The following is a 15,367-nucleotide window of genomic DNA, read 5'->3' as shown; positions in this document are numbered from 1 at the left end:
TTGGAGCCCTCCTCTGGACCATGGCCTCCTCTGAAAGCCCCTCTGCTGGCCCCGGGGCAATCTTTCTCCAAGTCCCCCCACACCCACACACACACTATGGGATCCTCCTCCTGGGCTGTGATGAAAAAGTGTGGCCACGGAGACAGTCAGCCCTGGCCCCAGAACACACAGCAGGTCTGAGACCACCCTGAGCCAGACCTGCCCCAGATCCCAAAGTCACAGAGCGGGGTCCTCTCCCAGGCAGGGGGGATGGCAGGAGCTGTGGACCCCAGGACACCTTCCATTTTATAGAATGGGAAACTGAGGCATGGAAGTGCGTGGGTTTGGCAAGAAATGTGGCACACAGTGGGGGGCAAAGGGGGGCCCTGGGCTGGAGATTGTGTCTCAGGACCCACTGTTCAGAAGGGAGGACTGAGACGGGGCAGGTGGGGCCTGGGTTGGGACCCAGGCTGGTGCGGGGGCCAGCGTGGGCAGGCCAGGCCAGGAGAACATGAAGACAATGCCCTTCTAATAGTCGGCGGCCGTGTTGATGAAACGGGATACACAGTGGGCTCCCCCTCACAGAGCATGTCCTCAGCACCGAACATCTGGAAGACGAGTCACAGTGGCTGGAAGGCTTGGTCCTGGGAGAAGACCCAGGGGCCAAGGCTGCTGGGATCAACCTCTGCCCGGGCCCCAAAGGGGGCAACCCCAGCAGGGACCGCCAAGAGATGCCCCTCACTGATGGTCCTGCCCACTCACTCCTTCACCTCCTCAGTCAACACAACAGAGTGTCTGCTGAGATGCCAACTGGCTCTGTGTCCAGAAATGGAGACACCGGTCACCTTAGAAAGATGCTTGTCATTGTCACTGTAACCACCCGCGTGGTTACAGGCACAGACAGTGAAGTCTGGGTTCAAAGCCTTGCTGGTTGTGTGACCTCGAGCAAGTCATTTAACTTCTCTGTGTCGCAGCTTCCCCATCTGTAAAATTGGGATTATACTATCTCCTCCTATCATCCTGAGGTTTAAGTTTAACAGCTAACAGTGCTGAAAACAGGATTTGGGGGGAATTCCCTGGCAGTCCAGTGGTTAAGACTCAGCGCTTTCACTATGGTGGGCTCAGGTTCGATCCTTGGGGAATTGAGATCCTATAAGCTGAACAATCTGGACACATAAAACCAAAAAAACAAGCAAAAAAAGAAAAACTCAGTGTATGACAGGTAGTAACTACAATATAAAAGTGTATTAAATGAAATTTTAAATTGTGGGAGAAATCACTATTATTTAGCATCTGCAGGGAAGATGGGTCTCGAGCCCCAAACACTGAAAGGACAGTGTTTCCTCCACAGTAATGTTGCAAGTAATGTAACACCTCAAAATAAAACCTGAAGCTGTAATAAGAGCAGAGAAGTCCAGCCAAGTTCTGACTTTTTCTTGTCATTGTTATTTGGTCCTTTAAAAAGGATCATATTTTTGAAATGTCAGTCTCTTCCTAATATTTCTCTTTGCACCCACATTTTGCTGTGCCCTCGGCTGGGGGCTCGGCTTGCCGCGGGAGCCAGATCTCAGTTTCCCCAGCTGGGATGAGCAGAGCTGATGAAGGAAGGAGGTGGAGGCCCCTGAGATGGCAACCCACAAAGGAGGCTGCTCCAGCTGGTCCCTGGGCTCAGGAGCACATTGCGGGAGGGCCGGGACCAACAGGTGGTTCTCGCTGAAGCTCCTCCCACCTCTGAAGGCCAGCTGAGGGGCTCTGTTGCTGTTATTGCTCAGTCACTCAGTCATGTCCGACTCTTTGCCACCCCGTGGACTGCAGCATACCAGGTTCCCCTGTCCTTCACTCTCTCCCAAAGTTTGCTCAAACTCATGTCCATTGAGTCAGTGATGCCATCCAACCTTCTCATCCTCTGTCATCCCCTTCTCCTGCCATCAATCTTTCCCAGCATCAGGGTCTTTTCCAATGAGTCGGCTCTACGCATTAGGTGGCCAAAGGATTGGAGCTTCAGCTTCAGCACCAGCCTTTTCAGTGAATATTCAGGGTTGATTTCCTTTAGGATGGACTGGTTTGATCTCCTTGCAGTCCAAGAGACTCTCAAGAGTCTTCTCCAGCACTACAGTTCGAAGCATCAGTTCTTCGGCGCCCAGCCTTATTTAAGGTCCTGCTCTCCCTGGGAAACAGTTATTAAGCAGGCTAGGGCTCTGCCCCTGGGACTGCAGGACCCGAGGGCCCCTGGAGGGAAGGGGTGTTGCTCAACAGAGACCCCATGTGGCGGAAAATAGAGCTGTGGCTGGTGGGCTGCCCCTTCTTGCCAACCTCCTCCTGGCCAGGTGTAGAAGCAGGATGACTCAGTTCCTGTAACAGCAAGGAAGGGGAGACCGGGAGAGGGAGACGCTGGACTTCCTGCTAATGCACGTAGGGATGCTCACAGAATCCACGGGAGGGTTTAATGAAAGAGAGGGTTCCGTATTTGCCCCTCCCAGCAGGTGAACTGGGTGGTGCCTGCTCCACAACCCCTCCCTTCCACGGTGAGGGAGGGGCGTCCAGGCTGTCGAGGCACCCCCTCCTGCCCTCCCAGGCGGCCGGTCCCAGGGCTTCTTTACAACCAGACCTTGTCCTCCCAGGAGGTCTCGGCCTGGCTCTAGAGCCAGGCCCAGCAGCCAGGGCTCCCTCCAGGCCAACCCTCTCTGCAGCGCCCAGATCACACGCTTCCTGCTGTCCCACCCTCCACCCGGACGGCGGGGCCTGTGGGGCTTGTCAGGCTGCTCCGTAGGGTAGCTGGCGGGGGTGGACCGGGTTGAAGTGTGAGGCTGGTTCACCCAAGGAGGCGGAGGTCCCTGCTAGCACCCTCCAGGGGTCTGGAGCCTCAGCAAAGGGAGGGCAGAGACCTCCATTAGGTGCTGAGTCTTGCCCCAAGGCCACAGGTGGGAGGCCTTGTACCAAGGCCACTGACACGAGCCCAGAAACAAGGTCAGCTCTGGACCCGACAGATCCCCTTTGTTGCCTAAAGCCCCCCTACCCCTGCCCATCATCACTAATAGGCTTCCTAACCCCAAATTAGGCTAGAATGCCCACCCCAGCAGTCACTCTCTACGCCCTAACCAATCACCTAACCTCCTAGCAGGAATTTTGTCTTGAGGCCATAAAATTGGCGGCTAACACGAGAAAACTTTCAACTCTCCCTGGTCTGTCAGGAGGTTGGCGGCCTCATCTCTGTTCCCTGCTCTTCATAAACTCAGTCCCTTCTGCAATGCTCTGTGTCTGGAAACTCTTTTTCAACCCCTGCTCGGGCTGCCTCCTGGTTAGGGTCCTGGGCAGGGACCCTGGAGACCCACAGAGGGAGCACAGCTCTCCTTCCCGCTGCACTGCGGGGCGGAACCTGGGCTCGAGGAGGCTCAGCGACTTGGCCAATTCCCTGGCCAGCAGTGGTGGAGCAAGCTGGTGGGTGAGTGTGTCTGCCGGCCTGAGGGTCCCTGCTCCCTGCTTCTCCCAGGGCAGGGGCCTCGGGCACCCACTTTATGAGTCAGAAGCCACAGCCTTTGTTCGAGGGGCCCGCCCAGGCCGCTGGGCCTCCTGGGAAGGAAGGAGGGCCTGATCAGCAGCCCCCAGCTGTGGGGGGCAGTTTCTGGAGACCTGAATGCTTCATGCCAGGGGCCCCCAGCTCTGGGGAGGACAGCACTGGGGGTCCTGGAAAGTTCAGTTCCCTTGGCTGAGGTCCAGCTTCCATGTCTCAGAAAGTGTGTTTATATATACATATATTTTTTTATTATTAATATATTTTTTAGATTGAAGGATAGTTGAGAGGCCCTTAGACAGCAAGGAGATCAAACCAGTCAATCCTGAAGGAAATTAACCTTGACTATTCATTGGAAGGACTGATGCTGAAGCTGAAGCTCCAATACTTTGGCCACCTGATTCAAAGAGTTGACTCATTGGAAAAGACCCTGATGCTGGAACAGATTGAGGGCAGGAGGAGAAGGGGGTGACAGAGGATGAGATGGTTGAGTGCCATCACCGACTCGATGGACATGAGATTGAGCAAGCTCCAGGAAATGGTGAAGGACCCACAAGCCGGGCGTGCTGCAGTCCATGGGGTCGCAGAGTTGGACACGACTTCGTGACTGAACAACAACATAGTTGAGTCACAATGTCGTGTTTTATGTATATATTTTTCAAATAATTTCCATTACAGTTTATCATAAGATACTGAGTATAGTTCCCTGTGCTGTGTTGCCGGAGTCCAGCCCCAGCAGGTCAGGGATCCCTCAGGATGGACGGCGTCGGCGATACGAATGAGAAGACACAGCGAGTCGTGGTGTTTCCAAGTGTCTTCTGACTTTATTGTTTTTAAGACGGCTTTTATATTTTCAGTGGTGCATAGAAACAAATGTAAAGCATAGAGTCATGCCAGATCAGCTCGATGGATCAGCAGTTTTTGATCCATATCGGAACCAGGACACTGTTTGTGTTTCTGAGTTATAAAAGATTTAAAATTGTTTACATCATCTTCTGGCCCAGAGGCCTGCTAACATCTTGTGACTCTTTTATTGATAAGGGTTGATCAGCCAGGACACTTTTGTATCAGGCACAGCAGGAAATAATTCATTAATAGAAAGTTTCAAGGTAAAACCTGTTTTCGGTAATTTACTCTATGCCTTGAGCTTAACAGAAAAGAATGTGGTTCCATAAAGTCATAGTACAGCAAGCTGAAACAATATAGCACAAAGGTCAGTTCTTAGCAAAATCACCAGCTGAATTAACAATTGTCTTATTATTTGTATTAAAACTAAACTTTTATTTATATAAATCCCTAACTATTATGCTTTCATTATATAGGCTAAATACGTTAAGAGTAAAACCATAGTGAGTAAATATAGATTAAGTAACAATTTCACAAAGCAATATTTTTTGTATTTCCTAACAAGGCTTTCTTTCCTACAAAGGGCTCTGTGCCCATTAGGGCTTTCTGTGTGGAGGCTCTCAATGCTGTTCTGTTGTTAAGGGGCAGACAAGCACATTAGCTCCAAAGGCACAGGTAGATTTATTAAACAAACCAATATGCTAGCAAGAGGAATTTAGATTAGCATATTTTATATTCCAGATAATTTTATTTAGGGTGCTACCGTTCAGGGGCCTTGTCGATTGAGATTTCAGATTGATCTATTTTAGAAGAGAATCAGGAAAAGCCTTTTTTCTAAGTCACAGAAAATAAGAAGAGGTTTATTGTAGCAAACATCAGAAAGACAGATATCATCTTTAAGGTGAGTGCTGAGGCAGCCTTCCGAGAATCCCTGAGGGCTGAGAAGCCGTGCTCAATCAGCCCTCTACCTCATGACTCTATCATGGGTGGGATCTCGTGAGCTGGCTCCCGGCACTGTGTAGTAGGACCTTGTGGTTTATTTTATCTATAGTAGTGTATATATGTTAATCCCATACACCGAATGGATCCCTTTCCCACTTCCCCTTTGGTAACCATAAATTTGTTTACTATGTCTGTGAATCTGCTTCTGTTTTACAAATAAGTTCATTTGTACTATTTTTGTGGTTCCACATGTAAGTGATAGTGTGTAGTATTTGTCTTGGTCTGACTTACCACTTAGTGTGATAATCTCTAGGCTCATCCACGTTGCTGCAAATGACATTATTTCATACTTTTTATGGCCGAGTGGTATTTCATTGTGTATGTATGTACCACATCTTCTTTACCCATTCATCTGTCATTGGACATCTAGGTTGCTTCCATGTTTTGGCTATTGTAAATAATGCTGCAATGAATATTGGGGTGTATGTATCTTTTGGAATTAGTCTTCTCCAGATATATCCCCACTAGTGGGATCGCTGGGTCATACAGTTTCTCTATTTTTAGTTTTTCTAAGGAACCTCCATACTGTTCTCTATAGTAACTGCAAGGATTTGCTACTGCTGCTACTGCTAAGTCGCTTCAGTCGTGTCCGACTCTGTGCGACCCCATAGACGGCAGCCCATCAGGCTCCACCGTCCCTGGGATTCTCCAGGCAAGAATACTGGAGTGGGTTGCCATTTCCTTCTCCAGTGCATGAAAGGGAAAAGTGAAAGTGAAGTCGCTCAGTCGTGTCCGACTCTTAGCGACCCCATGGACTGTAGCCTACCAGGCTTCTCCGTCCACGGGATTTTCCAGGCAAGAGTACTGGAGTGGGGTGCCATTGCCTTCTCCTTGCGAGGATTTATATTCCCACAAAAAAGTGTAGGGGAATTCCCTTTTCTCCACACCCTCAGAAGGTGTTCATAGAACGGAAGGGCATTGGGGAACTGGCACAAGGGCCCCCAGAAACAGCAGCCTCTAGCCCCAACTGAGTGTGCAAGCAAGTGCGTGTGAGCCCTGGTGTCTGCCTGTCTGAGGATCTGTGTGTTCACATCTGTGCTATGTGTACCAACATATGTGCATGCCGCAGCAGTGAGAACAGTCTGGAGGTGGGCCGGCTCAGTTGCCCCTCTGAGCCCCAGGAAGTAGAGGGACCCCCAGCCCCCACTGGCTCCGACACCCCCCTCCCTGACAGGCTGTGTGACCTAGGGAGTCAGTGCCCTCTCTGGGCCTTGGCTCCTGCCTGTGAGATGGGAGCGAGGCTCCCTCCTGGGTCGGGGCAGCTGGGAGGAGTGAGGGGGTAAGGGGGCAGGTGCAAGCTTGGAGGACAGACACGTGCACAGCATACCCTGGCCTGGAGGGCAGACGTCTCCAAAGGCCCACATTCTTCACTGCAGTTGGTGAAGCCGACACCCAGACAAGCCCAGCTTCCCAAACCAGGTGTGGCTGGAGCTGTTAGAGATCACTCTGTACTTCGGGAGCCTAATTATAGATCTGACGTGAGAGAGGCCTTCCTAACCACCAGGGCTGCTCAACCTAGGGGGTGAGTTCTCTGTCACCAGACATGTTCAAGCAGAGGGTCAACAAATCTGTCAGGAAGCTGCAGAGGGGACTCTGGTTCTGAAAGGAGCTGGACTGGTGGCCCAGAGGTCTGTGCAGCCGGGTGTCTGTTCAGACAAAGCCCCAAGGGCAGGAACTTTCTGTTCCTGGACAGGGTGCCTGCCTTTTGGGGGCCACTGAGCACCCGGGCAGCAGCAGAACAGAGGGGTCATGGATGGAGCCCTGGAGGCGGGTAGGGTGCTCACAGAAGGGTGCAGCTGTGGCTGCCCAAGGCCCAGGTGAGCAGCTTCTGTCTCCACTCAGAATAGGGTGGGTAGCGGATGTTGTTCAGCATCTCCAGGCCCGAGTGGGAGAGCAGACAGGCGCGGTGGTGGGAGAAGGTGTCGAAGGAGAACTTGCCATGGTATCTTCCCATCCCACTTTTGCCTGCAGGGGCACAGAAGTGAGGGTCTGAAGCCAGGCCGAGGAGCCCTCCACCACCAGCAGCAGCAACCCACCGCCCAGCAGGGAGCCCAGGAAAAGCCAGGCCATGGGATGAGCCATCTTGCAGAGAGGGAAACTGAGGCCCTGAGAGGCCAGGGGCCTGGATCAAGGTTGAACCGTGAGTGAAGGCCAAACTGAACCTTCCTGGGTCTGGAGCGCCCACCTGGGCTTCCCTGGGAGTTGGAGCTAGAGGGTGAAGGAGGGCGGGGCTCACCAACTCCCCCGAATGGCAGGGAGGTGAGAGTCAGGAAGGTGAAGCCATCATTCCCTATGAAGTTGCCGCTGCTGGTCCTTTCCAGCATCTGGTTCACTACCTGGTGGGAGGGGGAGGCCGGGGTCAGGGGGTGGAGCGTAGGCTCCTTATTCCCCGGTCTCCATCCTCTGATGAGTGAGTGTCGCCCCTCTGAGTTCACAAAGAGGAGCCCGCAGCCCTGAGAAGTGGCTGTGAGGGTTAGCAGCCGCAGCAGACAGGCAGCCAGCCCAGCTCCGCCTGCAGGGTCCCACCTTTGCTCTGCCCCATCCCCCTTCAGGGGCTCTGCACGCCCATACAGAAATTTTGCACGATTTAGGAAAAGAGGGGTGCTTGGGGCAGGGCAGATCGAAAGAGCACCTCCTTGTCTGGGTGTGGAGGCTGCCCTGGCCAGGGCAGGCAGCTGGCCGCCCACCCGTTGGTAGGTTCTTGGTGCTGTCCCCTCCAACCCCATCCCGGTTTCAGCTGGACACCTGTGTTCAGGGAGCCGTCATCCAGTGGCCTGGATTATAGTCACCCTGGAATTGTCTGCTCCCCGACCCTTGTAAGTGGGCTGGGAAAAGGGAGGTGGCTAGTCTCACCCCTTTGGGCCCTTCTGTTGCCCCCCCCCGCGTCCATCCTCACCTGGCTGCTGTTGGAGAAAGCATACAGGGCCAGTGGCTTCTCCCGACGGTTAATGAAGTTGATGGCCTGGCTCAGGCTCCTCACGTTCACGATGGGCAGGATGGGCCCGAAGATCTCCTCCTGCATCACCGGCTCGGTCTCCTGCACGTCCACCAGCACCGTGGGGGCTGCCCGGGACAGGGGCCGGCTCAACCCAGGGGCGGGGCCCCTGGTGGGCAGGGTCTCTGGTAGGCGGGGCCTCTGGCGGGCGGGCCCGCGGGCTGTCAGGGCCCAGGGAGCCGGATGTCCCAGGGACGGTAGTCTCCCCGAAGCCTCAGGAAGTGACCACGAGGGGCTCCCCATCCTGACCGGAGCCCGTGGGGCCCAGAGAACCACTCAGCCTTGGTCTCACAGTCAGAGGGTGACCAGATCTTAGACCCCAGAGTCTGAGGCCCCAGGTCCCAGCCTGTTAGACCCTCCGAGTCCTTCGGCCCAGCAAAAGGGTTTTTGTTCACAGCAGAGCGGACACTGAGGACGGGCTTTGGGAGCTGAGAACCAGAATCGTGGGCGTGTAGCACCTGGGGTCGTGTGGCTCATAGAGCAGCGGATCGTGGGGCTGAAATTGGGAAGCTGAGCCTAGAACTCTCAGATCTGAGCTTGGAGACCTAAATAATCCTAAAGGAAATCAGTCCTGAATATTCATCAGAAGGACTGATGCTGAAGCTGAAACCCCAATACTACGGCCACCTGATTGAAAGAACTGACTCTTTGGAAAACACCCTGATGCTGGGAAAGATTGAAGGTAGAAGGGGTCGACAGAGGATGAAATGGTTGGATGACATCACCGACTCGATGGACATGAGTTTGAGCAAGCTCCGGGAGTTGGTGATGGACAGGGAGACTTGCCATGCTGCAGTCCATGGGGTCGCAAAGAGTGGGTCATGACTGAGCGACTGAACTGAGCTTGGAGAACTTGGGCCAGAGTGTGGAGTCGTGGGGTCGCAGGCTCAGACCCCAGCAACAGGAAACACCGGTGTCAGAGTTGTGGTACCAGGCTGAGCTGTAGCGGTGGGGTCGGGGGAGCCTCAGAGCCCAGACTTGGGGCCCAGCTGTGGCTCTCAGCGTGGAGGGGCCTTCGCTGGGGTGGGGGTTGGGGTGGGGCACAGTGGCAGGGAGGGCGGGGCTCACCGATGTAGAGATCGCTTTCATCACTCTGGCCACCGATGACCACGCGACCGCAGCTCAGCAGGCCCCGGAGCCGCTGGAAATGCTTCTGACTGATGATGCGGCCCAGGTTTGGGGAGCTCTGGGGGTCGTCGCCATAGAAACGGGTGATGGCGCTCTGCAGGGCGGGCACCAGCTGCGCCTGCATCTCGGGGCTGCACAGGACGTAGTCGGGGGCCACGCAGGTCTGGCCTGCGTTGAAACAGCGGAAGAAGGCCACCCGGTTGGCCACGGTCTGGGGGTCGCAGTTGTCGTCCACGTAACAGGGGTTCTTGCCTCCCAGCTCCAGCGTGACGGGCGTCAGGTGCTTGGCGGCAGCAGCCATGATGATCCTGCCAACTCGAGGGCTCCCTGGGGACATGAGATTTGACTCAGCTGCTCTTGGCCAGATGGTTCAGGCACCACCTTCCTGGCCCCATCCTGGCTCACCCACTGGGATCTGCCCCCACCCTGTTACCCAGGACCCCACCCTGCCAGGCCCGCCTGCCCCAGATGATTGCCATCAGGGATGCTCCACACCACTGGCCATCGCCTCCTCCCTCCCCCGCCTTCTCCAGCCTGTTCTCCAACATCCCTCTTTCCGCAGGACACCAGCCGGGGCCACCCTCACCCATGAAGAAGATGTAGTCGAACTCGTGCTCCAGCAGCTGCCCCATCTCCTCGGGCCCGCCCAGCACCACCGCAAAGCAGCTCTGCAAGGGGGCGGGGGGGATGGACGGCTCAGGGGACCCTGCAGGACCTCCCGCTGGTGGGAGCGGCGGAGTGTGGGACACAGGCTCACCCTCACCTGGTCCAGGTGTCGGGGCAGCACCTCGGCCAGGACCTTCTCAGTGCTCGTGCTGATCTCCGAGGGCTTCAGCACCACGCAGTTCCCTGTGGGACGGGGCGGGGGCGGGGCAAGGAGAGGTCGGGGCCATGTGTGGCCACGACCACCTCCATTCAAGTCCTCACACCTAGTGCTGCTGAGAGAGGTGCCCTATTGGCCCCGAGGCCACACAGCGCCAGGGATGGTGGTCAGACAGGAACCAGGCCTTCTTAATCACCCAGTGCCAGGTCCCTCCTTCCTGGCTCTGGGGGCGGCTGGGAGGACAGGCAGGGGGCGTGAGGGCTGAGGCGTCCTCTCACCTGCAGCGAGGGCGCCCACCAGGGGCACCAGGCTCAGGTTCAGGGGGTAGTTCCAGGGAGACAGGATGAGCACCAGGCCGAAGGGCTCCTTCCGGATGAAGGCCGAGTCCAGCTGCGTGATCTGGGGTGTAGGACGAGCAGTGAGGCCTCTCTAAGGATCACCCCAAAGCCCATCCCTCATAGCCCTCGACCTGCCTGTGCAGTGGAGTCCCCTCAAGGAGACCGGGGTCCCCAGAAAGTCAGTGACTCGCCCAGGGCCTCGGCCGGCCGCCCTGGAGTTGTCCCGCCTGGCCAGAGGTCTCACCAGGCTCTTGGCCACTGGCTCGTCCTTCATCCAGGAGTGCAGGTTCCTGAGAGCCAAGTCGACCTCGTTCTGGCAGACGATGAGCTCCGAAATGTCCGAATGAAAGGCCGCCTGTGGTGGAGGTGGGATTCGGGGGTCAGGCCTGGGCAAGGTGGGGAGGGGAGCGGATCTAGCACTGGAGGTCCCACGAGTCCTCAGGGTGGACACGGAGACAGTCTCCAGGGTGAGCACAGCCAGCCCCCTGGAAACTGCAGTGGGGAGCACGGGTCCTGGGCTCTGCCGCTTTCGGGCTGTGGGACCTGGGGCAAGTGACTTAACTCCTGTGTGCCTCACTTTCCGTGTCTGTGACATGGGACAGCAGTCAGACCTGCCTCACAGGTTTGCTGAGTTGATGTAGAGCAGTTGGCAGCCCAGGGAAGGGTCTGTTGAACCACAGGACTGAACTGGGGATGCAGCTGGCTCCAGCCCCCACCCCTGCCCTCCTCCCCCCACCCCTGCCCTCCTCCCCCCACCCCTGCCCTCCTCCCCTCACCCCTGCCCTCCTCCCCTACCCCTGCCCTCCTCCCCTACCCCACCCCTGCCCGCCTCCCCCACCCCTCCCCTCCTCCCCTCATCCCCCCCGCCCGCCCCCACCCCCCCCGCTCCCCTCCCCCACCCACCCCTGCTTCCCTCCCCCCCCGCCCTCCTCCCCACACCCCTGCCCCCCTCCCCCCACCCACCTTGTGCAGGTCCTGAGCCAGCGCCTCCTGCAGAAGCTGCTTGTTCTCTCGCAGGAAGCGGCTCAGGCCCTTTAGCTGTGCAGCCCGGAACTCCGCTGGCCGCGTGCGCCCCGAGATAAATGCCTCCCGCAGCCGCTGCAGGGTGTCCGCGAAGGGGTCCGTCCTGCCGGCCAGGGCAGCGTGGGTTGGGGTGCCCCCACCTCCACCACCCCTCCATGGCCCCTGCTCGCACCCACCTGGGCCCACCGACACCCCCACGGGGCCTCGAGGGGTTCTTTGCCTCAGAGACCACAGAGCTTTGCAGTGGCAGATGGGGAAACTGAGGTTGGGGTGTGCCGCAGGGCCCTGGAGCACGGGCCAGGTCCCTGTGCTCTGGGGAGGTGGTCCTGGAACACGGGGCAATGGGGTGGGTGGGGCATCCATGGGAAGGCACAGCTGACAGCCTGGAGCCTGGAGCCCATCTGGACTTCGTCTGACACCCAAGGGAACCCTGGCAGGTCTGAGAGGGGAGGGGGAGGGGGCATGGGGGTGGGAAGAAGGAGCCCAGGAGGGCCTCTGGGGAGAACACCTGGACTTTGAGCAAGAAAGGGCTCTGAGCACCCCAACCAGGGCCCCAAAACCATACCATCGCCTGTGCCTCCAGGTCTCTCTATCTGAGTGTCTCTCTGTCCATGTCTCTATGTCTCTCTGTGTCGGCCTGTCTGTGTTTCTCTTTCTCTGTATGCTGATGTGAGCCATCTACCCTCAGGGTCCAGCAGCATCTCACAGGCCTGAGCCTAGGACCTCTGCCTCAGAGCACTGACCATGGAGTGAGGCAGATCTCAGCATCTCCACTGGGCACCCTGCACCTCCTCCTCCTCCTCTCTGAGCCTCAGTCTCCTCACCTGGGAAGTGGGGACAGACTTCTCCGTGGGCGTGCACAGCACAGGCCTGGCCACTCTCAGTGGGGGCTAGCCACTGTGCTCACTGTTCTTAGAAAGCATAAGGCCAGGAAAGCACTGGTGCCCTGCTCAGTGGGCCTCCAAGCTGAGGAGTACAGGGGGAAGCTGGGCACATTCCCAGGCAACACCTGGTGCCAGGCAGAGCAGGGGGCAGGATCTGGCCCCAGGACCCTTACCCTCCACTCACTCCTGCCAGGTTGTATCTAGCCTTGGGCAAGTGCCTCCAGGGCACAGACCTGCCCTGGGGACACCAGGGACATGGAAGTCCTGCTAGGTGGGAGGGGGAAGGCTGGCCATGTGGGTGAAGCCTCTCAGCAGGTGGGCAGCGGGAGCTCAGCTCTTAGGGGGAACCCGGGACCTGCCTGCTCCCACCTGTGGTTGGCAAGGCGGGTATCCTGGCCCTTTCTTGGGCTGGAAGGGGACCCAAGGTGTGCCCTCCCACAGCTAGGCCCGGGGTGGTCCCACCTAGACCCCAGCCCCCTACCCCAGATGGCAGAGGGAAATCAGGAAATCCCGCCCAGGCCCAGGCTCGGAGCCAAGACGACCAGGGCCATTTCCTCCTGAGGGCATCCCAGAGTGGCTGGGGCTGCCGGAACCAGCTCTGGCCACCGGCCCCGCCCACCCTCGGTCCAGGGTGGCTGGGAGCACCCTTAGGCCTTCAAGTTCCAAGGCTTCCCCAGAGGTGCCAGCATCACCTGCCTCACCCAGCTTTCCCTGATGGAGTTCCGGTGGTCCCATCAGCCCTGCTCTGGCTTCATCCGTGGCTCTCTAGAGCCTCGCTAGGGGTGAATGCCTCCAGAATGACTCAAAGCCCAGGGACCACACCCTCAGGCCCACCCCCATCATTGCTAAATCAAATGAGGGGGCGGACAGCTGAGTGGGGCTGAGGTCAGCCGCCCCGTTGTTTGCCCTCCTCACGGGGGCTACATGGCAGCTTCAGTCCTGGGTCCTGTGACCCCGCAGTCCCTCCCCCACCAGCACCAAAATGTGCTAGTTTTAACCACCGGATCCTCAGGGAAGTCCTGCCCTGTGCTTTTTATTGACTTCTCAACAACACCTTTCTGTAGCTTCCAAATTTTCTACCATGAGAATGCAACACTTCCAGAATCAGAAATGAACAGTGAGTGTTGTTTTTATAAGGAGCTGCCCCCTTCCCCTGTCCCAACCACCCCCCAGCACTTCCTGAGCACAGCCCAGGTCACACCTGGCCGGCCTCTGTCTATCCACCTCTTCCCCCAGCCTGGGGAGCCTCCACTCACCGGGCCAGGCCAGCCCAGGCGGGATGCAGGTTTCTCCGAGTGTTCCCAGGTGTCCCAGGGGTCAGAGGTGGGGGCAGGGAGCAGGAGCGAGGCTCAGACAGCATGACTGACCACAGGCACAGCGGGGGCAGGGCAGCACCACCTCCCTGCGCTGAGCCAGGCCCCAGGCCCACAGACCCCCAGCCCTGGGGGCCCCTTGGGGTCGGGATCCCATTTCTCTTCCCCACTCCCCCACCCTGTGCTGCTGGCCCACCCTCCCCCCTCCCCCGACCCCACGTACCCTGGTGTGGATTCTGACCCTGGATCCTTTGCCGAGCCCAGGCCCTTCATGCCTGACATTCTGCCTCCAGATATGCGCTCTCACCCCGCCTCTGCCGGTTGCAGGTACAGCCCCCAACCGGACGCCCTGTGCCCACGTCTGGTGGTGGAGAGGCACCCGGGTGACAAATCACCAAACCAAAGCTCCAGCTGGTCTGGCCTCCTGCTGATTCACACATCAGCACCTCCTGCGGCTGCCTCATCTGGCACAGCTGGCCCCCCGGAACAGGTCTGGCAACTCCAGGTGACGCTATGATTGCTGGGAAGGACAGGCAGAAGCTTACCTGGTAAGGAGAAAGAGAAAGTTGTTGTTCGGTTGCTAAGAGTCCAACTTTTTGCGACCCCAAGGACTGCAACTCCCCAGGCTCCTCTGTCCTCCACTATCTCCTGGAGTTTGCTCAAACTCATGTCCACTGAGTTGGTGATGCCACTCAACCATCTTATCCTCTCGGCCCCTTCTCCTGCCATCAATCTCTCCCAGCATCAGGGTCTTTTCCAGTGAGTCGGCTCTTTGCATCAGGTGGCCAAAGGATTGGAGCTTCAGCATCAGTCCTTCCAGTGAATATTCAGGGTTGACTTCCTTTAGGTTGACTGGTTTGATATCCTTGCTGTCCAAGGGACTCTCAAGAGTCTTCTCCAACACCACAGTTTGAAAGCATCAATACTTTGTCAGTAGAACCCTGGCAGCCTCCTCCAGGACTCCCTCAGCCAGCAGAGCTCTTCAAGCCACCTAGGTCCCTGTACCAGATCCTCATGTCTATGCCTTCATTCCCACCCCTCAGGGCTCCTTCATTTGCGCTCTCCTCATGTGCCCGACTGGCATCCTCAGGGCAGAGGAAGGGGCCCTGGCAGCTGCAGAGAGAGAGTGGATGGGCCAGGGGCCCCTGTGGCCACAGGGTGTCACATCTTGTTCCTTTTTCCCCTTATTCTCCTATTTACTGTGTGACCCTAGGCAAGTTACTTGGGCTCCCTGGTGGCTCAGATGGTAAAGATTCCCCCTACAATGCGGGAGACCTGTGTCTGATCCCCGGGTGGGAAAGATCCCCTGGAGAAGGACATGGCAACCCACTCCAGTATTCTTGCCTGGAGAATTCCATGGACAGAGGAGCCTGGCGGGCTACAGTCCATGGGGTCAGAAAGACACAACTGAGTGACTAAACACACAGCACAGGCAAGTTGCTTAACCTCCCTGAGCCTCCTTGAGGCAACAACTGCACTTAGAGGATTTCATGATAAGATGAAAGAATAGATACGGATACCATGG

At 57.1% G+C, this 15,367-nt stretch overlaps 1 protein-coding gene across 1 annotated transcript; it reads right to left on the bottom strand.

Moving 5' to 3' along the window:
- Positions 1 to 4,294: 4,294 nt before the first annotated feature.
- On the bottom strand, positions 4,295 to 14,153 carry LOC145522833 (aldehyde dehydrogenase family 3 member B1-like). Its single transcript, XM_081531893.1, has 10 exons — positions 14,066 to 14,153; positions 11,586 to 11,748; positions 10,867 to 10,977; positions 10,563 to 10,683; positions 10,225 to 10,310; positions 10,048 to 10,129; positions 9,402 to 9,788; positions 8,235 to 8,401; positions 7,575 to 7,674; positions 4,295 to 7,303 (listed from the first exon to the last, which is right to left on the bottom strand). The coding sequence occupies exons 1-10, from the start codon at positions 14,122 to 14,124 to the stop codon at positions 7,119 to 7,121; spliced, it is 1,461 nt and encodes a 486-aa protein (XP_081388019.1). The 5' UTR covers positions 14,125 to 14,153; the 3' UTR covers positions 4,295 to 7,118.
- Between the last annotated feature and the right edge of the window lie 1,214 nt (positions 14,154 to 15,367).

The sequence above is a fragment of the Giraffa tippelskirchi genome, chromosome 10, assembly GCF_054371585.1.
Source record: "Giraffa tippelskirchi isolate mGirTip1 chromosome 10, T2T-mGirTip1v1.2.pri, whole genome shotgun sequence".
NCBI lineage: Eukaryota > Metazoa > Chordata > Mammalia > Artiodactyla > Giraffidae > Giraffa > Giraffa tippelskirchi.
This window is presented reverse-complemented; position numbering and strand designations above follow the sequence as displayed.